The 24,207-nt window shown below is 34.5% G+C and overlaps 1 protein-coding gene across 2 annotated transcripts; it reads right to left on the bottom strand.

Annotated features, from left to right (window-relative positions):
• Positions 1-9,954: 9,954 nt before the first annotated feature.
• LOC117402732 (T-box transcription factor TBX18-like) lies at positions 9,955-20,941 on the bottom strand. 2 transcript variants are annotated; one of them, XM_034004153.3, is made up of 8 exons: positions 20,812-20,941; positions 16,489-16,663; positions 15,780-15,881; positions 14,993-15,164; positions 14,219-14,386; positions 13,864-13,928; positions 12,182-12,276; positions 9,955-11,790 (listed from the first exon to the last, which is right to left on the bottom strand). In XM_034004153.3, exons 2-8 carry the CDS (start codon positions 16,620-16,622, stop codon positions 11,075-11,077), a joined length of 1,452 nt encoding a protein of 483 aa, XP_033860044.1. In that variant the 5' UTR covers positions 16,623-16,663; positions 20,812-20,941; the 3' UTR covers positions 9,955-11,074. The 2 variants fall into 2 exon arrangements, with proteins under 2 accessions (XP_033860044.1, XP_033860043.1); XM_034004152.3 differs by lacking the exon at positions 20,812-20,941 and adding an exon at positions 17,891-18,354.
• Positions 20,942-24,207: the final 3,266 nt, after the last annotated feature.

The following is a 24,207-nucleotide window of genomic DNA, read 5'->3' as shown; positions in this document are numbered from 1 at the left end:
CAGAAACAGGATCTCAGTGACTTTACAAAGAGAATGATAGAAACTGCCCCTGGAGTCTACAGATGTGTACAAAATGCTAAAGAGGCCCAAATCACAAGACTGGCCAGCTTCCACTCAAACAATGTGGAGGGAGCTTAGTGGTCTATCAAGTATAAAGACCATTCTCTGGCCAGTCAAAGGAGTACTAATTGGGCCTACAATGAAATATTATTGTTTGCAATGATACTGAAAAATAAACTTTATTTTGCTGAAAAAAAAGATCACAGAAATGAATGTGGAAGATCCAACAAATATTGTCCATTCATCCAACTCTTGAACCACTGAAACTGGTGTGCCCTTGAAGTCTAGAAACACTTCCAATCCATTGAGGAAAAGCATCCCTTTCACAGAGACTCTCTTTACTGATGGTGTCAATGTTGGGAAGTGACTGTGAAATATTAAAGAAACAAGCACCAAAGAATGTATGTAATTAAATTATCAGTAAAAAAAAGATACTGGCCCAGGGTACATTCTGCACCCCTTGTGAAGGGAGTGCCCCCCAGTTTGAGAACCACTGCATTAGAAAAAGACCATTTTACTTCACTCCAAAAACTAAATAAATATTATTTTCTTAGACAAAATTACGATGAATTACATGAAATTTATTTAAATTAATAGTGAAATCTAAAATATTGATATCATTTTTTATTACATTAAACAAGTATCTGTTCTTGATTAAAGGTTTAGTTATGGTTTTATGGGAATGCATGTATTGAAAGCTTGTACATAAATTAGAATCACTTCATTACAATTAGAAATTCTTGCCAATTGTCTACATATTTCTGCAGAGTGGGGCTACCTGCCTTGTATTTGTTGAACCCTGTTAAAACACTAATTTCAAATGATTTTGCGACACTTTTCTGTTTATTTATTTACATATGCATGTATTTATTTGTTTACTGATTTATGTGTTCATTAGTTTTTTCTAGGATTTCTGCTGTTTGTTGATTCTGGGTTAATCTCTCTTCTTGTTTTATTTTCTTCAGGCTCCCTTCCCAGACCCCTGCCACTCTCTCAATAAGCTCCGAAGTGTGACTTAGGTCTGCTCTAGAGCAGAGCACTCAGGCTCTGAACAGGCCTCCTTTCTTGTAACTGCAAACGTGTCAGAAATCACAGTTTTGGTTCTCACAGTTTTAATGTGTCCTCTGTTTTTACACCTACAACTAAATATCACCATTAGGCTCACACCTCTGATTTACAATACTCTCTAAAATCTAACTTTGCTAATTGGGCAGTTTTGATGGTAATGAATGCAAAGTCAATTCTCACTGCAGGATTGTCCTTCTCACCTTTTTGTAGACCTTTAGAAAGAGTTCTAGTTTAAAAACTGAAAGGGTTGATTTTCAAAATCTTTGTCTTCACTGTGTTTTTTTGTAAGATTAAAAAAGTTAATGTTTCAAAATTGTACATGTAATGAATTTTGACTGAACATATGTTATTTATTTAAAATATTTAAACTGGACACTGAATTAATCATCTTGTTTACAAGGGTCTCTAAAACTACTAAATAAATTAAATACTTAAATATGTGTTTATTTATTTACTTATTTTTTTTATTTACTTGTTTTGTAATATCCCCCCCCCCCCCCCCACCTACTTTTTCAGAGCAGAATAGAGCAAAACAGCTTTGACAATTAGTGGGTTAAATATTTAAGAATGTATCTGTTACTAAAATAATTAGCAGCTACTTATACAAATTAGGTGTCATTTAAAAACACATTTGTGATCATTTTGTTGGATCTCAAGAGGAAATTTGTATTTGTATTTGACTTACAGTACGGTATGTTACCTTTTTTCATATCATATCATTATTTAACAATAAATTGCATCAAAAACTTTCTTTCTTTCTTCAAATATTTTTTAAAGACAAAAATGTATATTATAAAAATGACACAATACAGAAGTAAATATCAATTTTACAAGTGACTCATATAAAAATAAAACATGTTAAAGTGGGTTTCAAATATACTGTACAACAATGGTTCAGTAACTTAAATTTGTCACCATTGTATTTTTTATTGTAAATGACTTTGTAAGGCCCTTTCTCCCACTGCTGCCATGTTATGCCTCAGGTTATTCAGTGAAGTTGTTCATGTAGGCCTGAGTTGCAAGCGGCTTATCATCTTCTGTTCAATTCTTGAAATTTACTTTTAGTGTTTCCAAAGTGAAGAGATTGAAAATCAGGAAGGTCTTCAACATAAACCGTTTCACCTGAGGGTACTGGACTATTGATCTCAAAAACAGTTACACCCTATTTTTTAAGTCACCAAATTACTTTAAACCTGAACACATTCAGAGCCACAGTATTTACTATATTTAACACAAACTAAAAAGTTGTCCACACCCGCATTTCCTCTTTATATGTGAATGTTAAGACTTCCTTTCTCTATGTCAGTGCAACCTCTGCCTGGTACATTTGCTATGAATTTCTTTTGGTTAACCATGGTTTATACAGTGCTCAGCTTTACTGTTATAAATTACAGCTACTGGTGCAAGTACTGCTAGGGGAACAGGGGAACTGCATCCAACCACATTACCTCTCATTTGTTCAAAGCATTTCTTGTTTTACTATTTTGAGCATGTGTTTTTGTGGAGAGTCCTCCAAAAGGGTACATTTGTGTCATTTGGATAGGAGAGTGCTGGTACACCGTGCCTTGTTTGTTCACTGAATTTGCAACCAATGTCTTAGCACAAGCAGAATGTGTTTGGTTATTTATGTTCCTTGGGTTTTATCTCGTAAGAATCTCTCGGCATTCAAAGATTTGTGGGCATATGTTCCGTCTGTCTTGATCTGCAGGACTCTTTCTTATCAGGAGACTTATTTCACAACCCCTCCATAGGCTCTCTCTGGCAGTGATGTCAGTCCTCTGTCAATAAACTTCTCTGCTTTTGCTAACGTTGTTATCTCCTCAGCAGAAATAGTGATCATGTCTGTCATTTCAACGGCTCTTTGGGTTTTTCACTTCTATTAAGATTGATGGCTAGGGCTGTGCTATAAATGAGTACTGAGTCTAGCCAGCACTAGGTCAAAGCTATCCTGTTGTACCCTCTCCTCAACTGCTAATAGGAATAGCTGTTCTGCTGCATAGATTTTGTTACTAAAAAAAAATAACTGTCTGATTACTGTATGGCCTTCCCATGCATGCGTCACAAGATTGTGTGGCACCCTTGATTAGCAGAATTAATCTCGGTATTTCGGTACTATCTTTCAGAATAACATTATCTGAGTTTATTTATAAAATATATTGGGTTCTTATGTCTCTTCTACTGTAGCTAATAAACACAAAAAAAACCCCACTAGAATCAGAAAAATAGGTTTCACAACTTTTATATTTAAACTAAACATGTTTTTGCACACCAGTAGAGTTTGGGAAGCACAAATCTAGTCTGTGTTCCATGCAGGTAAAAATATGTCAAATAAAAGTAACTTTTTAGTGTTCTCAGGCCTCAGCTGTTTGGTCTAAATGTAACTGACTCACTTTCATTGTTTAGTTTTTAACTCCTATACACCCAAAACTTAAAAGTCTCTAAACACAAATACAGACTGCTCTAAAATGAGTGGGATGTAGGCCATTTCTATACCAGCATAAAATGGTATACACCTCAGACTGAAGCAGTGATTAAACCATTTGAAACAATACCCTATTCCAAAAACCAAATTTGATATGGAATTGCAGTTTACTGCATGGTTTATTCCATGTCCTACACTATATTCCCAACCAATTAATCTGAATCATTTCCTCTGTAAGTGTGGTTTTGCAACTTGTTTGCATGTTACTGGTTTCAGGGATACTTATGGCAAAATTAGAGATAACCAAATAATTAAATGTTCATTTAAATATTTAGTTGCTCTATTATAGTTTTGTAACATTACAAGATGTTTTTTTTCCAGAAACAATGGTGCTCGTAAAAGGCTTATTGAATCACCACCAATGCGACGCCGCATGTTCATAGTTCCTCATTACTCTACTTGACATTCAGTACGATACACACAAGTAAAGATTCCCCTATGGGTTAATCCTTGAGTGTTCTTTCTATTTCTCAGCTCAGACTCGTGGGACCATAAATAAGAACCCCGACACATTTATTTGAAGGTATCTTTTTTCCTTGTTTGGCTTAGGCCAGGCACTCCATCCTATCAATATCCCCATTAACAATCCGGCAATCCTTTTGATTCCAACAGCCTGTTTAATAAGCACTTTAAATATTGTATCGAGCATGTAAATTTATAGCAGCCCACAGGATCTGATTACCACGGCATGGGTATCTGCTGTTTATTTACATGGAAGAATTACAGGAAAAGATTGTGTCATAATAATTTTTAAAGTGAAACCATAGATCAAAGTTCATAGCTGCCAAATATACAACTTTCAAAACAAGCTCAAGAGCTGCCATTAATCATTGCTGCTGGGGGATTTGATGACACAGATTAAACTCCTGTAAAGGACACCACTGAGCATCAGATTCTTGCAACTGTCATCAAATACCCTGCCAACCATTAACAGGTCACAGACTTTTGCTGCATCTGTCCTCAGTCACCAAATCAGAAGGCCTTCACTGACACATAAACCAAAAACAAAAGCAAAAAGTTAATGAATGGAAATACTGTTGTTCTAGACAATGTCAACCCTCATTGTATTTTCTAGTTATTTTTAACCTAACAGAACAGAAATGCTCTGGTTTGTATTGTGTTTTGTTAACACTTTTTTACAGCTGAGCAGTGCTTATTTTCATTATCTATGTTTCAGAGATTCTTAAAATACATACGTGTTTCTATGCATCCATAAGTATCCCTTATGAATCATAAATATCATTAAAGATTACTTTTAAAAAAATATACATACAAATATAATTTCTGGAATATGCATCTACCATTTACAAAACATCAAACTCTGTTTTAAAACATATTTTCTTGAACTTTGTATTAGAGTCCAACCTTTGGTAGATATTTAGAATACAAGAGGTTTTTTTTTCTAGGAGTATCTGGACCAGAGGTATACTGTACCTGCTATTCTTTTCAAATCCATTTTTTTTAACTGTTCTTAAACAAAAAAAGTCATGCAAATGTGGAGTAAAGAGCATTGGGAATATTGCCCTTTTGTAGTACACCCTATTTACAATACATACATGACACTCCATCATCTTGAAGGATGTGAAAACAATCACAAGGTTTCAAAGCACATTGAAATACTGAATAGTAAAACTGAACATCTCAACCTTAATTTCCTAATCTGCTGACCTTAATTAGCCTAATTATCTGTACCTTACCTTACCTGCATGCAGTCATTTATAGACTCAGTTATCTGCAGCTGTTACATAGTTATTCCTGGTCTGTTTAAAGTTACAGATCTCCTGACTCTAGTGTTGTACCCAGTCCACTCTGACCTGATTTTGTTCTCCAGCACTGTAGAGCAACCAAAAAGAGCAATACAGTGTGATAAGGTGGCAGTTTAAAAGTTTGCCAGCTCTTTGTCAGACAACCATGTCAGTAATGTAGACCTGTGCCCAACTTTAGAAATAAACAACTTTGCCTTGTATAATAAAAAAATAATTAATGATACCTTCCTTACCCTCATATTGGAACTCTATTTCAGCAATTGCTGTTAGTGATTTGTGCAACTGCTTATTCACCAACCCAAATTAAGAGAAAAAAAACGATATCAAGACGTTTTCCGGGTATCCAATTTGAATCCACTCATTTAATATCACAATTCATTCTAAATCTGATTCAACAATGTCCACCAAAGGATCAAGAATCATGAAAGCGTATGTTAATCTCTATATCCGTATAGCAGGTCACAAGTGTTCATTAAACTTGTCCCTGCAGGACTGATTCTGGTTGGGCTCAGATATGTGGTGCACATAATCAGCATGAAGATAAGATAATGTTCCATTTCCATAAGAGAGAGCATGGTGCTAATCAGGAACTTTTTAAATGTTAGGGTGAAAATGTAAGGTTCAAATAACAGAGGCAGTGACAGTGATAGTAAAGAGAATAGGTAGGATTGTAATAGGAAATCAAGAATACTTTTGAAAATGAGTTTATTCACAGGGGTAAAGCACTATAAGTAGTTTACATTATACATGGTACTGTTAAACCTATTAAGCTTTTCCTTTTTTTTAAATTAGTGGTTTCTCATCTTAAATGATTACAATATTTTATCCTTTCCCCTTGGAAAATGCTGGAACAAAATGGAACAGTGTAATCCAGAAATGACTAAGCATCAAAGTGATAGTGCTGCTATTGCCATGACAGTACCACATGTGCTGTTCAATAACATATCTTTAGAGCACCACAATAGATATTGTCTTGCTATAATTTGGATGGACCAACAAGCAACTTTTTTTTATTCACAAACAATGTTAACATTGTTGTGAGTTGGGAGTCATTGGTTATTAAGTGAAATACAGCCATTTTCTGACATAAAGTACACACTTTGCATGTGCAGGTATGGATTTTTGTCCATCCACTTCCAGAATGTTAATGTTTTTGCTGACTGACATCAGTGGATAGCAAACATCACAAAACAACTCAGAACCAACCATGTAAAAACAAAAAAAGCACCATAAAATCTTCAAAACAATATCCAGAATCCTGCTGAACAAAAAATACTGGAGCAAATGCTGGAAATATCCATGCTGATAGCAGGAGCATCCAGTTACTTAACTGCCAATTATCCCAGTTATGCATCATAAAACAGTAGGGGGTTATGTGAATAATAATATAAAAATGCAGTCCAGATTTGATTTTGATTTGTTTTAACTTTTAAAAAAGAGATCAATTGAAACTAGAACACAAAAAAATAAAAAATAATAAAATAAAGATTTGGGACTTTTGCCTACACTTAGGGAATGCTGTTTTAGCCAGAAAAGTTTGAGTACACTGTTTAGGACTTGGTTAAACAGATATTGGATTTTACAGAAATATTTGACTTTTGTGTAAAATAAATACATGGAAAAGGATAAAAGTCCAGCTGAAAATCTCAAATACATTATTTTTTTTTTTTTTTTGGTAAACGTTAACTAAATAAAGCAATTGGAAAAGAAAATGTTTAGGATAATATTTAGCACCTAAAAATATCCTGGTTCATTTCAAATGCGTTGATGTTAATTCCAAACAAAATATACATCTGTTGAGCTAATAATGTTTGGTCTTTGTTTTTTCTCAAAACCTAACCCTGTTGTGCAGATACAAGACAGCCTTGTGTGTTAGAAGCAACACCATAACGCTATAGTAATGCTTAAAACAATAATGAATCATAGATTTGTTTTAAAATATTTGTGTTGCCATAGGTTTGAAATGGAGGACGACATTAAAGATACCTACACACAAATACATCTAAAGCTTTTAGTGTTTTTTTGTTTTTTTTCTTTTTAATCTTGACAGCGGTATAATGATACAAGCAAGGATACCAGCACAGCATTAGTCTAAAATGTCATGTTGAGCCTTCCAAGCCTGCTTCAGCCATTATAATCTCTCTTGAGTCCTGGTTGATGAATCAGACTGATAGCGTGACAGTCTCTCCACTCGGTGCCAAAAGTCTCACTCGAGCACCTGGTAACATGCAAGTGTTAATTTCCCAGATTTGCTGATAATGACTGGCACATCATGTGAAGGAGTTCCAGGGCTATAGGCCTGGCAGGGGTCTGTCACTATCGAGTCAGCCGCTGCAAGCCACTCATACCTGTTCCAAAATAAAAATGTATCTTCCTGCTATCGCCATCAGAATCTTTATGTGCTCAACATTTGTCAAGGCCTTCACTTTCAAAATGACAAGAGGGGTTTCTGCTGCTCTGGTCCAGCTAGTTAAATTTAACACACTAGGAAAGGACAGGAACTGCTACTGCTGCTGAGAGAGGCAGATCCACAAAATGCATTTAGAAGGTCTTAGCTGCTGCCTTTCCAACTGTCCTGTAAGCAGAATGAAAAACCACAGCAGGGTGAGTTATTTACTGCCACATCTTATTGAAATAATCATAACATTTTCCTCTGCTGTTGTGTGTGAACACTGTAACTCTAGATACTGCCTTTGTTCTCCTTTATAGTAAAGTCTGCCTGTTTCAAAACACTTTACCTTATGTTTTATTTAAAAAGAAAAAGAAATATCAGATGCCTACACAACCAATTGAATAATCGATAAAACTTTAAAATAAGTGCCTGTAATTCCAATGTAACTAACACATGGTTTCCTACTGATTTCAAATGCAATTTGTATTGAATTCAAAAGTCACAAGCATGAGTTCATGACATACTTTTCATGACTTTGTAACATTTCCCCTAATACACATGAAATAATCATGAACAGACACTTATTTTAAAGTGTTACCGAATAATCTTTAGGAAAACATAATTTTACTGATTGTTAATATTTTTTTATTCCAAAAAAGTACTGATATATATATATATATATATATATATATATATATATATATATATATATATATATATATATGAAACTTTAATTTAGTATTACTAAAAGCTTTCTGACAGTTTCTAAAGAGGATTTAGAGTTACTTAAGCCCCATTCACACTGGCATGGGGTCAGAACCTACCCGGGTCAGGACCCGGTGTCATACAGGTCGGGTACATGATTTCACACTGCTTTTGATAAAGCAGGACTGACCTGTGTGACAGACGCTAGTACACAATGGTACGTATCAAGGTCCCTGGAATCATCTTGTTATGGACGCTTCCATCAGAGCTTCTCTGGATTGAATCACTGGCCCAAATGTTAATTAGAGAAAATGTTTCTTCATCCCTGCTGCAATCTGGCTCATGGTGTGTCTCAATGAACAAAAATATGGCTAAACAGAATAAACAGAAATGTTCCTTGCGGAAGTGAAATCTTCACGCAGTCGTGGCTGCTTGTTATTTCATCGGCTTACAAACAGCCGCCATGCATTTTGTCTCGCTCAACCCATAGGTGGGTTGTTGGAACCCGGGTCAACCTGGGTACGACCCAGGTACGTGGTTTCACACTACGCAGGATTGTGACCCAGGCAGCCAGAACCCTGGTCGGGAGGAGTGCCAGTGTGAAAGGGGCTTTAGTGTGTTTCGAAATGCTAACTTACTATTTAAAAAATAGTATTAGTTTTCTTAATATATTCACCAGCATTGAATTTTTTTGTTGCCAGCACCAAGGTGTGCAAAAACAACCGAAAAACAATGAATGTTACGTCACTGTGAACAGCAAGCAAGAAAATTAAAAAAAAGGCCAAGGAAGAAATGCATTACAGCCAATAGCCATAACATGAGTAAATACTAGAGAAATATATCCCTAGTAGGGATACTCCAAGAAGATGGCCTATCACATATATCATAACTTATTTGTATCTTTAATCCCCTTTAGCCAGTATTTAATTGGCTTTGGTTTTGCTGCATAATCCCAAAGCAGACTCATCTCTTATCCTTAACCCACTGAACTAGTTCTAACTGGTAAAGTACAATAAGAAAGTTTACAAACGAGAGGAGGCCATTCAGCCCATCTTGCTCGATGAGTGGCTGGTATTGCAAGCAGTCTAACAAAGCTATTTATAACAGGGCTTGGCAATTCCAATGATCTACAGTCTCATGATCTGGGCTGTGTAACATTGAAACTTATAACTGTAAAAAAAAAAAAAAGGACTATTATGCCTGTACAGAATATATACATCTGTTTTCACTATCACTTCTGCTGCAGGTTTACAATGATTCAAATTTTCCATGCAGATGGCACAAACTATATATATATATATATATATATATATATATATATATATATATATATATATATATATATATATATATACATACACAGTATATATATACACAGTATATATATATATATATATATATATATATATATATATATATATATATATATATATATACATATACATATATATACATATACATATACATATATAAATCAATTATTTACATTTTTATTGCAAGTTTTTTGGTATCATTAGTACACTGTGCATTAATGTGCATGATTTAAACACAGTGAGGGGAAGGGGGACAACACTCACAAAGTTAGATAACAAATAAGGACATTTAGCATTAGAAATACAGAGTTGTTTAAAAAATATTTTTAAATGTACATTCACAACAATGGCTTTTTGAATATGGCACAAAATCTTGTATAGAACAAATTAAAATTCAAACATAACAGGAACAAGTGAATCTTTAAGATAAACCACAACGACTACTATTCACAAAGATGGATTCCTATATTTCTTCTATTTTGTACCCTAAGTGTAATAGGATACTATATATATATCTATATCTATCTATCTATCTATATATATTTATATATATATATATATATATATATAGATATAGATATGTAGATATATATGTATTCCTTTGTAAGTGGTTTAAGTGTCATTTTATGATCTCTATAAAATACATATTAAGACAGTCTTGACTCTTAAAACATGTACAACATACAGTAAGATGCTCTTTCGCTTTGCTTATATAACCACAAGATACTTGGGAATTATAAACACCTCTCTGCACACAAGTGAGAGATGATAGTGTAATGTTTTTGAAACAGTCACATATTCTTTTTCTTGACTCTTTATTCCAAGTGCCATTATTATAAGCTTTTCATATTTAACTGCAACATAGTTTTTGTGCTACAGTAAACACATATTTGGTGTAGGCACTGCTTTTGTCCTTTACTCAGGACTTTTTCGTCATGCTTTACAATATATATATAAATATATTACATTAAATGAAATGTTTTCAATTGAGCTGTATAGGGGAGGTGATGGCATGTTATCTCAGTCTAGAGTCACATAGTGTAAACACCCTAGGGCACTTTGGCAATGGATAAATAATGATGACCCATATTGTATGTTAACTGACTTGCATCACCTCAGTGCTCTACCTTTACTACATGTACTTTGAAACTACTCAGTTGTTCATAAGTAAAACAATTTAATCTCCATTAAGTCCTTACAAGCAGATGCTGCAATTTAAACTTTTTTTTTTTATTTTTTTGCTACAGAAATGTCACAGTGTACTTCTACAAGTACTAAGCGTCCATGTTTAAACCGTATGTGCTGGAACTTGAGAGGATGAACTTATATGGCTTCCCAAAGTCCTTGAGTCGAATTGGTTCTGCTGGCCACTGCTGAGCATGTGCACACCCTCCACAGTGGACAGCATTTGCCTGTCGGTCATGGTGCCACTGGGCGAGGAGCCAAGAAAGCTCCCTTGAGAGGACATGATTTTCTCTGGGCTGGCTGCCAGTCTTGGTGAAGTGGAGAAGTTATATCCATATAAACCATAGGGGCTGTGGAGCCTGAAGCTGTTATAGGTTCCTTGGTGTGCCTGATTGGCAGAGAAGGTATTGCCTGGTGGGCTCGGCATGATGTACTGGAGTTGTGGGGAGGGCATACGAGAAATCTGAATAGGCAGACCCGTCTGAGGGCAGCTGAAGGTTTCTCCATCGCTCCCAGCCATGGTCATGTTGCCGCTGTTCATCCCAACATAGGAAGGAGTCCTAGGTGGAGCAAAGGTGTCACTGGTGGGACTAGCAAGCCTGCTATAGGTCTCAGCGAGGGTGTTGCCATACCGGTTCAGAGCCAGTCCTGAGCGGCTACACGCTGTGTAATCTGCAGGGCTGAGGTTGCAGAGCTGGCTGCTGTTGGGTCCCAGGTGAAATGAAGGGGAGGAACACGGCGAGCCAGAGAGGAGGTGTGCGTGAGTAGAGGGGACCCCGCTTGCAGTGCTCTGGAGAATAGAGGGGGATCCTGGGCACCCTGCATCAAAAAAAGAATGGCAACTATAAAATTCCATACAATTTGATTGCACTTATCTGATGAATTACTAGTAGTATAGCTACTTTATAATGAACACTATATGACATACTATATGAGAATCTGTAGCTAGTAGATTTATTTAGCTACACTGACAGTGTGTTTGCCTTCAGATCTGTACAAAATCCAAGTGGATCCCATTTTGTTAAGTAGTACCTCTCAATAAATAATACAAAAATATATATTTTTTAATTATTTGTATATTAATTAATTGTATTTTTGTTTTGAGAATGTTTATCTTAGAATTAAATAAAGTACAGTAAGTATTATAGTATTCCTGTTCAGTATTACAGCTTCATATGTTTTCCAATATATTTTACTGTGTTCTAAATACCTTGCTTAGCGATTCCAGGTATGTCCTCAAATGTCAAAGTCCTCAGTGAGGGTCTCCAGAATGCATAGGATTCTACTAAAGCCTCTAAGCCCATTCTAAATAAAGAAAAAGTACATATGATTACAATCTTTATCATGAGGGGATATGTTGAAGTGAGATATATATTTTTAATGAATCACCCACATATTTATAATTGAAATATATAATGATACAATTACGAAATGCCACTGATTCAGATTTAAGACAAATAGGACATGCGTCATTACTTTAAACTTTTTGCTTTTAACTGTTGCAAGCTTTTCATTATCACCGGACTAAGCCCCTAATCAACAAAACAAAGCCTCTATAAAAGCTGCACAGAAAATACTAATAAAGACCAGTTAATGAAAAACATAAAATTGGGTCTGATTTGTAACTGCCAACATTCTGTTCTGATATAATTGCTTTCACACTGATTTTATAGAGGGATCATAGCCATTTTGCAGGAAGCCATAATAAAATATTTATTAGGTGGACTTGAGCTAAAAAAAAAAAAAATCAGCTTCATTTTCTCAAGTAATGGGAGCTTTTTGCTTCTAGTTAGCGTGGAGATAAAAGTCGCCTCCTGGAGGGGTGTAGCTAAGGCGATAATTTATACAAGATGTCTTGAATGTTTCTTTCTATTTTATCACCAACTTTGCTTGTGCTATCAAATGGTGTAGTTTACTTAGCAAACTGGTTAAACGTTCCTGTAATATTTAAAAGGAGAATTTTTGGTACCTTCCTGAGTTAAACTTTTATAGGGTCAAGCGTAAGGGCCTTACTGGGGAATGAAACCTTATTCTGCAGCACATAAATTCCCCTTTCCTCTGCAAAGGACAAACCTAATGATTTCTATAAAACTACCTGAGGGAAAGTAAAGTGTTGGGATAGTAAGTCTCTTTATTGTGGGTGAAGTCTCACGCCATGTTAGGTTTTCACTTAAATGGGACCCTGACTCGATTCCATGTTCAGCCAACAACCTTGAAAGCTGTTATTTAATATTTTTGTTACACTGTTTATTTGCATCTGGTGCTTTATTTAATAGTTTTTCTACTTATTCCATAATGACTGTGTTTAGTCTAACAACAATTTAAATTCACACAAACGTCAGACTTATTTTTAAAATACACTAATTCGTTTTTCAAATATGTCTGTTTTTTAAAAAATATATATAAACTGTAAATATTATTAACTGTGTGCACTATATATATATATATATATATATATATATATATATATATATATATATATATATATATATATATATATATATATATATATATATATATATATATATATATATATATATATATATATATATGGGGCAGCAGTGTGGAGTAGTGGTTAGGGCTCTTGACTCTTGACCGGAGGGTTGTGGGTTCAATCCCCAGTGGGGGACACTGCTGTTGTACCCTTGAGCAAGGTACTTTACCTAGATTGCTCCAGTAAAAACCCAACTGTATAAATGGGTAATTGTATGTAAAAATAATGTGATATCTGTATAATGTGAAATAATTTATAATGTGATATCTTGTAACAATTGTAAGTCGCCCTGGATAAGGGCGTCTGCTAAGAAATAAATAATAATAATAATATATATATATAAAATCAAGACTACAAAACCTGAAGCATTTGAAATATAAGACGTCTATGAAACTCACCTATTACGACCTGAATCGCGAAATCCTTTTGCAAATGGGTTTCTGTCAATCTTTAGTCTGGTGATCTGCAAATAAAGATTGTTTTGTTGCATTTTAGAAGGTACACTTTACAGAGTTTAAACATACAAAAAAGTCATTTTGTAATGCACTCCTATTCACCAACCAAAGCAATGAAATAGTGTTGGTCTGCATAGAAATAGCAAACCTTAACTATGTGGTTTAAGCGAAAAGTTTTATTGTGAGGATATGTGTTGGTAAAGAATGCAACAGCTGCAACCTGGTTTTATAGGATCAACACATTATAATGGTGAATTTATAAGTGAATCACCAGCGCTTAGGGTTATTCGAAAGTTACCTGTTGATTTTGGTATGCTGTGACGGTAGTAAAAGATGTTTCAGGGAAGGAGACTGCTTTAACCCCTTCACCAACAGGAACAGCTTTTACGGGAGAGAGATCCTCTCCATATTCCTTGCGGACAATATGGACCCTGGGTTGGTACTTGTGCATCGAATGAAGGATTATCTGTTAACAACAATTTTTTTTTAATGTTAGATTATTATTATTTTATTTCTTAGCAGACGCTCTTATCCAGGGCGACTTACAATTGTTACAAGATATCGCATTATACATTATTTCACATTATACAGATATCACATTATTTTTTACATACAATTACCCATTTTTACAGTTGGGTTTTTACTGGAGCAATCTAGGTAAAGTACCTTGCTCAAGGGTACAGCAGCAGTGTCCCCTACCAGGGATTGAACCCACGACCCTCCGGTCAAGAGTCCAGAGCCCTAACCACTACTCCACACTGCTGCCCTTATGTATTTATTTATTTTTTAATAGAGACCAATCGCAGTCCATTAACCTGGTACCAAAACATTGTTAAAACCACTACATATATAAAAGGCAATATAATATATACGGATAGATATCATATAACGTTGTTACATTTTTTGTTGTGATATTTTAATAATTCAATTACAAGAAAGCACCGCCTATCTAAAGGTCTATGATGTGCAGATGTCACACCTATTTCATTGTGTCAACGTAGAATAACTTTTAATAGTAGCATAAAACTAACCAGATTAATGTAGTTCTGTAAAATGCCTATTAAGTACTCACATGTCCCTGGTCATCGAGTTCGTTGTTAGTAAGCTTGAGTTTGTCGAAGCTGATGACTTGTCGCATCCATGTCTCTCCAGAAGCTGGGGAATCAGGGTGGATGTAAACTCGAGGTGGGACCGGGGAGTCAGCATTGCCAGCTACCATCCACTTAGAGCTGTGATACACATACCTGAACAAATACAATGCAATCAATCATTAAAATAAAATAAAGCAAATTGATAATGTCGTACATTACTCCTTGAAAACTCCATAAATATTTGCATGCTGCTTGTGTTTACAGTAGCCTACTTTGGTTCGTATTCAAAAGCTTCTGAATGGCATACACATCATGGCAACCGCCACTTTTAAATCATTATTCAAAAGTATACCAGTTTTACTGGTGTGTAGGCATACATCTATGTGATACAAAAAATTGTTGGGGAAAATAATAATAATAATATTCTGTGTCTGATTATTATTATTATTATTATTATTATTATTATTATTATTATTATTATTACTAAAGTTAAAAAGAGCCATCTGTAATCATTTAAAGCCCTACCTGTCTAATGAAGTACACATTATGATTTATTATTTTCAATTCTACACTATTTTGCGTGTTGTGTTTGAATAACAATATGCTATAATACATAGAAATATAGTAGTAGTCGTAGTAGTAGTAGAAATAATAATCATCCTCATCATCCTCATCATCCTCATCATCATCAGGCGTGTTTCCTTACTAGAATATAAAATCTAACGTTTAATGTGATGTACACAAATATAATTTGTGAAGAATGGTTACCTGTATCGTTTATTATCCACTGGGATGATATCCATCGCTATGTAATACTGCTGATGAGGATCCAGACCCGAGATTTTCACTCTCATTGCTGGGAACATCCGCCTAATCACAAAATTAGTTTATATTACTCCAAAATCCTATCACAATTCATATATATATATATATATATATATATATATATATATATATATATATATATATATATATATATATATTTCAATGCATTTAGACAGTTAAGTTAGAAAGATTTTAACTCATCATTTTGTGGTGCGTATCGTGTTTTTCGGTTCAGAAGTTTGACAGATTTCAATACATTTACAAAAGTATTTAATAAAACCTGCTGTATTTCATCTAGTAGAAAATTAACATGTGGGTTTGATCAAAGTGTTTTGTAAATTCTAATAAACTGGTCCTGTTCCAAATGCCTGTAACCTTTCCAAAATGTGATCGTCTGTATCCAGTGGAAAATGGATTTCATAAAATATATCCTTTAACAACGTGGCGTCATGGAGAACTAGTATATTTAATATATTTCTATCTGTCGCTTATATATTTATCCTAACTAATGTAGAACTATTTACAAACGAGTTATATATATATATATATATATATATATATATATATATATATATATATATATATATATATATATATATATATATATATATATATATATAGATGTTAAATTGTGTAAATTGTGTTAACTGACCTCCCAGCTTTAGTGATGATCATTTCCGTTCCGATCTCGTGAAACCGCTTCCAGAGATCTGCTCCTTGAAGGTCCACTTGGGTCTCTGCAGCGCCAGGACCACCTTGAGAAGGTATCACTGGAGGCGCTGACATTGACGGAGAAGGGCTTTCCAACAAAACATCGTCACACTCAGCTGTATAATTTAGAAATAAGGAAGAGAATATTTCGATCTGAAAACGATAAACATTTTTATATGGCCAATTTGCCAAGGTACAGAGTTACTGTTCTTCATTTGTGTCTCATTTAAATTACTTTGCAATTGCATTTCTTATCGTTCAAGTTACACGCAAATATACTGCCATATAAATACAGTATCAGGCAAGTCCCAGGTCTACCCATTGAACAACAGTTAATCTGAAACTTGTAAAACTAAATTAACCATAATCTAACTCTTTAGCCTTATTTGGGATCTTTGTCAATTGCGGGGTTGGTCCCTGTGCTACCAGTTATGTGAAACAGTTAGTGTAATAAAAAGTAATAGTAAAGGAAATAACAAAAATTAAGTACAAATGATAAAGCGCGGTCTGGTGGATTTTCACAATAATATCAAATTGACAGCAAACATATTTCCATTAATGTCACCAGTAGAGGTGAGTTAGGGTACAAGCAAGCCTTGCAGTGATGAGTTAGTGTACAAGCAAACCTTGCAGTGATGAGTTAGGGTACAAGCAAGCCTTGCAGTGATGATTGTGAATAATGAACAGCACACTAAATGAGGAGAAAATGAAAGGATACTTGGCAGAACGTAGTAATGCAAAGAAAGCGAAATATTAGCAAAATGTGGTTTGAATTTTAGGATTAACAGTTTTTAAATGATGGTTTTAGAATATCTGTTAGTGTTCTCTCTCATTTAGAATCCACCTTTATTATTATTAGTTGTAGTATTATGAAGAATATTAATACATGTAAAACTACGACTACTACGACTTCTACTACGACGACTACTACTAATAATAATAATAATACGCTACAATATTACGCTAGAACCCAATATTTGCTTTGTGCTAATAGAGTAAAAAAAGAGGGCTTGTCAAAAAAAAAAGTTTAAGACATTTATACGTGATGTTTAATGTGTTATTTTCTTACAGAAAAATTAAAATATTTGCAATTGGAAAAATATTATTATTATTATTATTATTATTATTATTATTATTATTATTATTATTATTATTATTATTATTATTATTATTTTAAATACAATAGGCCTACATTTGCATTAGAAAATAAAATTGGTTGAACATGAAATGCTAAACGGACAGACCAGAAGAAGTTAAATTCTCTGACAGCAGCATGGGGACGGGATCTGCTTCTGTCCTGTATAGCACAGTATTTGTGTTAATGAATCGGGAATAACACTTACGGGATCTGTCACTTGAACAGTCAATTTCACAGCCTCTTTGGCTGGAGCAATTCCTCTCGTCCTTCTGCATGCTCTCGTCCTGATTCGAAATTTCATTCACCTCAAAACAATTATCGCTATCCTCGTCCAACTTTCTTTTCTTTTCCGCCCCAATGAGGGCTTCCACCGAAAAAGCATGAGCCTTTAAACTCATTGTACAAGGCGATCTCCTTTTCTCTGCCATCCCACAATCCAGAAAGCGTAAGAACTGTCAAGTTAAAAAGAATTACCCAGTACTTTTCAATGTGCATCCACCAGCACTGCGATTAATTCACTCGTCTTGTTCTGGTCTGAAAGAGAGACCTAACTTTTACTGAGCCGGGAAGACTGACATGTGTTGCAAGCACTCTGCGGGCAAGAAAATGTTGGGACCAGCAATTGAAATTTGTTGCCTTGATCTGTCAGCACTGTAGACGGCAGAGCAGTGGATGGAATTTGATCGAGTGTCAATAATCAAGGAGGCGGATCTGACATGCCAATCACGGGACACCTAGCCAATGTTAACGCCCGATCTCGCCCCTGTGCTGGGACCATCTTGCCGTATATGGAAGTGACGGCTCGGTGAATGAATTAGCTCGGGAGTGTTGAGCTCCAGCCATTCTTAAACATTGCGATCATTTTCACACAGAGGTTTCAAATGTTTTGAATATTTACTTATTTCCTCAATTACATCCAAAGTCAGTTTATTATTTTTTTAAAGTTTAAACTAAGTACCTTCAGAGATTTGAATACTATATTGTAGTTTATAGTGCAAGTTAATTAATTTCCTTCTGGTTGTACTAGGCTATGCCAAAAAAAAAAAAAAAACCCAGTCTATTTATAAACAATAACGTCATGTCATTCAAACGTTGAATGCATTCTCTGGGGACTGATTTTGATATAGGCCTATAATTAAGTCATGTAAAAGACGCTTAAGTTTTAATTCTCTTTAACAATTCCTGCAAATAAAATATATGTGCACCACTCTGACAGTTATATCGTAATCCATTCAATTCACGAATTCCTTGATTATTATTATTATTATTATTATTATTATTATTATTATTATTATTATTATTATTATTATTTTTTTTTTTTTTTTTTTTACCGAACTAGAAAAGTGTTATAGGTCACAGGCTTTCATTTGATTAACTGTGAACTGAAACTGGTCTTATAAGTAGAATTTTATAACTGTTTAATTGCATTATGATCAGATGCACATTCTGGTAGATTTTTTCAATTAACTTTGCCACTCGTGTAAAAACAGCAACAGGCACACGTGTTATTATAGTTACCGTAAAATGTGAAGCTTTTTGTTAAAGTGAAATACAAACAAGCACGCACACTCAAATCCTACAATCACAAATACTGAAAATACCCAAATGACAACTCATGGTGCCTATTTAATAACTGGAGTGATTACATGGGGTTCCCTCATACCAACAGACTGCACAAGTTATGAGACAAAGATTTACTGGTAAATTGATTTATTGTAATTTGCAGAGCAAAGTCATATTTTGTGACAGTTTTAATAAACTGCCCCTCCAACAAATTATAATGTAGCCTATTTTTGACAGAAATGACCACATTTTTAAAATGAAATAGTATAAATTCAGAATTGTATTTTCATTTGCCTGCATGCACATTTTATTATTTTATTACATTTGGTCTAAAATAAAATAGAAATTATTGTAAACATGATGTCTCTTTTTGTTTTGTCTCCTTTTCCACATTAAACGTCTTCTCTGGAAATTAAAACAAACTGTTTGTTCCAATATTTTTGTTGTTTTATTTTTTAAATGCATATCTGTTATTTTCAATATTATGTTTGTCTCATTAGTGTTTTAAAAAAAACCGTTTTTTATTTGTTTTTTAAGCGTTACGATCGAATACAGGTCAACACTTTTTTTTTTTTTTTGCATAGGGTTTGTTGTTTAATTTGGACATTTTAAAGTGCATTTTGCAATTATGTTCGTTTAATTAACAATTATAAATGATCCGTGCTTTCAAAATATTTTTAAGGTATTAAAACGAAATGTGTCAGGTATAAATATCTGAATGTTTTGTTTCACTTTTAAATTGAAAATAACGTTGTTGTAATTGGATATTCTGTTTTATCAAATAAAAAACGCACTTTTTGAGCAAGCCGTTTAAACGTTAAACTATAGAATCCTATTGCAAAATACATATTTATCATGAAAGTCTAAAGGTATATATTGATTCCTTTTTCTCACCCAAGTTTTTTTTATTTTTTTATTTTTTTAAATTAAGAAAACCTGTACATTTTCTCCAAAAATATTATTAATATTGTATTGATTTTACATTTAAAATGATTAAAATACTTAACATCAGCCAACTTTAATTGTCACAATAGGCATATTGTGCAGTTACTCAAATTAGCCAAGAACATCCATTCATCCTTATTCAGTAGACTATTTTGGAGGCGTGCTGTTTACAACTCTTGAATCTAAAATTGGATGCTCATCTTTTCCGTTTTAGCGATTAGAAAATAAAAGCATCACATTATTACAAATGTGTGGTTTAAACACTTTAAACTGTATACATATAAAACCAACTGTACCGTATGGTCTGTTCCTAATCAAGCGCCTTGCTTTATGCTGTTTAGAATAGGTAGGAACCATAATTCTTGCAGGATTGGACAAAAATTATTATTTTAAAAATATTAGGTCTATATAATTTAATGCATGAGATATGGGTTAGATTTCTGAGTTCAGAGCAAGACAATTCAGTGGTGACACTAAACGTCCCATATATATATATATATATATATATATATATATATATATATATATATATATATATATATATATATATATATATATATATATATATATATATATAAGCTCAATTAGCCAGCTGTCCTTACACATAATTACACATACCTTATGTTCATCCAGACCGATGCAACTTCCCTGTATCCTGTATTTTGTTGGTCAAATTTTCTAACGTAACCTGCTCAACGGCAATATATACTGATGGCTGATCTCACGTGTATTAAACAGGAAACATATGTGTTCATGTGAACCTCATGAAACGTGTTATTTAAAGTAACCACTGTGCATGTATTCTTTAAACGTTTCACACTTATGCATGGTGTATCTAGCCAATTATTTGGAAAGTAGCCTATGCTTTATTCAAACCATAATACCGTACCTCACCTTGCTGGTTGTTAGGTAGCTAGGATTTACAGACACTGGAAGTTTAAAGCACTTGGTAGGAGCACTATGCCATCTACTGTTAGCAAATCAATGTGCGCAATAATGGTGCAGTTATGTATTTAAAATTCTCTTGATAGCAGATGTTATAAATTTGCGACTTCTATGAAAAAAATGATGTTCGTTTAGGCATTGGTAAGCGAAGTTGTTGGTAAACTGTTCAGATGTAAAACAATTATACAAACATCAGGAGCTTCCAGGTGGAAAGCTATATGAAAATTCAACATTCTTATGCCAGAAGAATACTGGGGTATTCTCTCCAAAAATATGACACAACCGACACGTTCCTTTTAATTTTGAAACAGTAGGTTACTTAAAAGGAAGGGCAAACATATATTATTTCTAAATGAGAATAGATGGCGATTGTGACTATGCTTTTGCAGTTTATTTCTATGTTGTATGTGTATAAACTCTGTTTATGGAAGAACATTGATTAAATACTCAAAATAAGAAGAATGTAATGTTTTCAATATTTATTTTCCAAACGGGACGAGACTACTGTTTTGTTTCCTTAAATAAAAGTTGGTATTGGCGAAATATGTTAAAGAAACAAACTACTGTACCATTTTGAATTAAGGGTGTTTAAAGATGTTTTGTTTGTTTGTTTGTTGTAAAAGGAAAGAAGCTTTGCAAAATTAACAGCGTCTTCCTATCTGATTCTGAAAATGTATATGTTTTAAAAAATATATCTTAAATTTAAATAAACCTTTACCTTTTTTTGACAAGATTTGGGTGACTCTAAAGGAGCTGGATGTTTTGCTTTTTCTGTCCCCCTCTATTCTCCCAGCTCAATTGCTTAGCCCCTTATTTTCCACCTATTCCCAAATACGTCAATGTAATAGGTGCTGGTCCGTTTAAGTAGCTATGTGGCACACGACTGCATTTAATTTCATTCTGCAATGTAGTTATTTTTCAATTTCAATGACGGCTCACAATACAATTCAAAGCAGTCACAAAGAAGAAAGTGAAAGTGAAGTATACCGCCTCAGTATCTCAAGCAATGTCGTGTTCGATCTGTGAATGTAGCCATGTGTCATGTACATTGTATATATAACAAACTGATCCGTTAAACCTTTGATTGAAACAAACACATTCGTTTCAAAGCTAAATAACCCAAACAGAAAATCATGTTTTTGGTTTTTTTTCTGTCTGGACTTTGAAGATTCGTTGACACATAAATTATAAAATCTCTGTGTCTGGCTAACATATTGTTAACAGTTCTTTTGTAAGTGCTAATGGCAAGATGGAAGGCCTCCAATAATTTTATTGAGGAAGTGGCAACACAGGGAGCAGATATAAGAAGTAAGTAAAAGGTTCAGAAAATAATTCACTTTGAACATACTGAGAAATGTAATCCACTTTAAATATGGCTCCAGTCCTTAACCACCTTGTTGCCAGTTCCCCACGTTTTTATTTGCCTAAGTGCGGATCACATATTTATTACAGTTGTGTCATCTGCAGGGGTCGGGATTTCCAGAAGGCCCATGCCTATTCTGGGGGCCGTTTCCCAAAAGCATCTTAAGCCATACGAACATCATAACACCATCGTATGAGCAACGTGTCAAATCTGATGCGTTTCCCAAACACTGTCGTTAGTTAAGTAGTTCGTGAACAACATCGTAGGCCTACGAGTGATCTGCTGTAATCGTAAGGAGATAAGTGCGTCGTGAAAGTACATAAATGCATTGCGAGATCATTTCCTCGTGCTGTATCTGGCAGTATGGCTGCGATTCACAGAATTGGCAGACGCCACCCGCGCAGTAGATTGTTAAGAATTAATGCCAACATAAGAACAAATTTAAACCCGTTAGATTTCCTTAGTGACAGAGAAATCATTAGAAGATACCGGCTTCCACGGAATGAAATCCTAACTTTACTGGAGTTAATCACACCGGATTTGAGGAGGAGCACTGAGCGCAATTATGCACTAACTCCAGCTGTGCAATTGCTGTGTTCATTGCGGTACTATGCCACAGGTAGCGTTCTCCAAACCATAGGCGATGGGCTGGGACTCAGCAAAGCGTCTGTATCACGGTGCGTCCAAGCAGTAACGACAGCACTTGTTAGGCACGCACCTGAGTACATTAGGTTCCCGAGAACACAGGCAGACGTTCATGACACGCACAGAGGATTCAATTCCATTGCAAACATCCCACAGGTCATTGGGGCAATTGATGGTACACTAATTCCCATAATAACCCCGTGGATAGATGAGCCTATGTACGTCAGCAGAAAAGGCTACTCAGCAATCAATGTCCAGGTTATATGCAATCACGAGGGTGTTATCACGGACATTGTGGCAAAGCGGCCGGGGGGTACCCACGATGCCTTCATATAGTCCAATTCCGCGATATCCCAGGCAGCAAAGAACGGGCAATTTGGCGACGGCTGGTTGTTGGGGGACAATGGATACCCCTTACGACCGTATCTCCTCATCCTATTCTGAATCCCCGCAATGCTGCTGAGTAAAGATTCAGCAACCTCACTTGAATGCATCATTGAACGAACCTTTGGTGTATGGAAAATGAGGTTCAGATGCATTGACAAGTCGAGTGGGGGACTACACTTCACACCAGCCAAATGTTGTGCTGTGATTGTGGTTTCTATGAATGTTGGTCAAGAAATGTGAATAATTATTAAGCAGGATACACACCGAACATACTCTTTTATCGATGGCATTCGTCAACACTATTTCGTCCAATGCAAAAATTATTATTATTATTATTATTATTATTATTATTATTTATTTATTTATTTATTTATTTATTTATTTATTTATTTATTTATTTATTTCTTAGCAGACGCCCTTATCCAAGGAGACTTACAATTGTTACAAGATATCACATTATTTTTACAAACAATTACCCATTTATACAGTTGGGTTTCTACTGGAGCAATCTAGGTAAAGTAAAAATGGTACACGTTGTCAAAACCACCACTCAGTCACGTAAGGTTATGTTCATTAGTGTGATAAAGAATTTTATGTCTTGACCACAATTTACAGCATTACTATATATGTTGTCATGCACGCCACATCACACAGTTTACAACTATTGAACTACA

The sequence above is a fragment of the Acipenser ruthenus genome, chromosome 5, assembly GCF_902713425.1.
Source record: "Acipenser ruthenus chromosome 5, fAciRut3.2 maternal haplotype, whole genome shotgun sequence".
Classification (NCBI taxonomy): domain Eukaryota; kingdom Metazoa; phylum Chordata; class Actinopteri; order Acipenseriformes; family Acipenseridae; genus Acipenser; species Acipenser ruthenus.
This window is presented reverse-complemented; position numbering and strand designations above follow the sequence as displayed.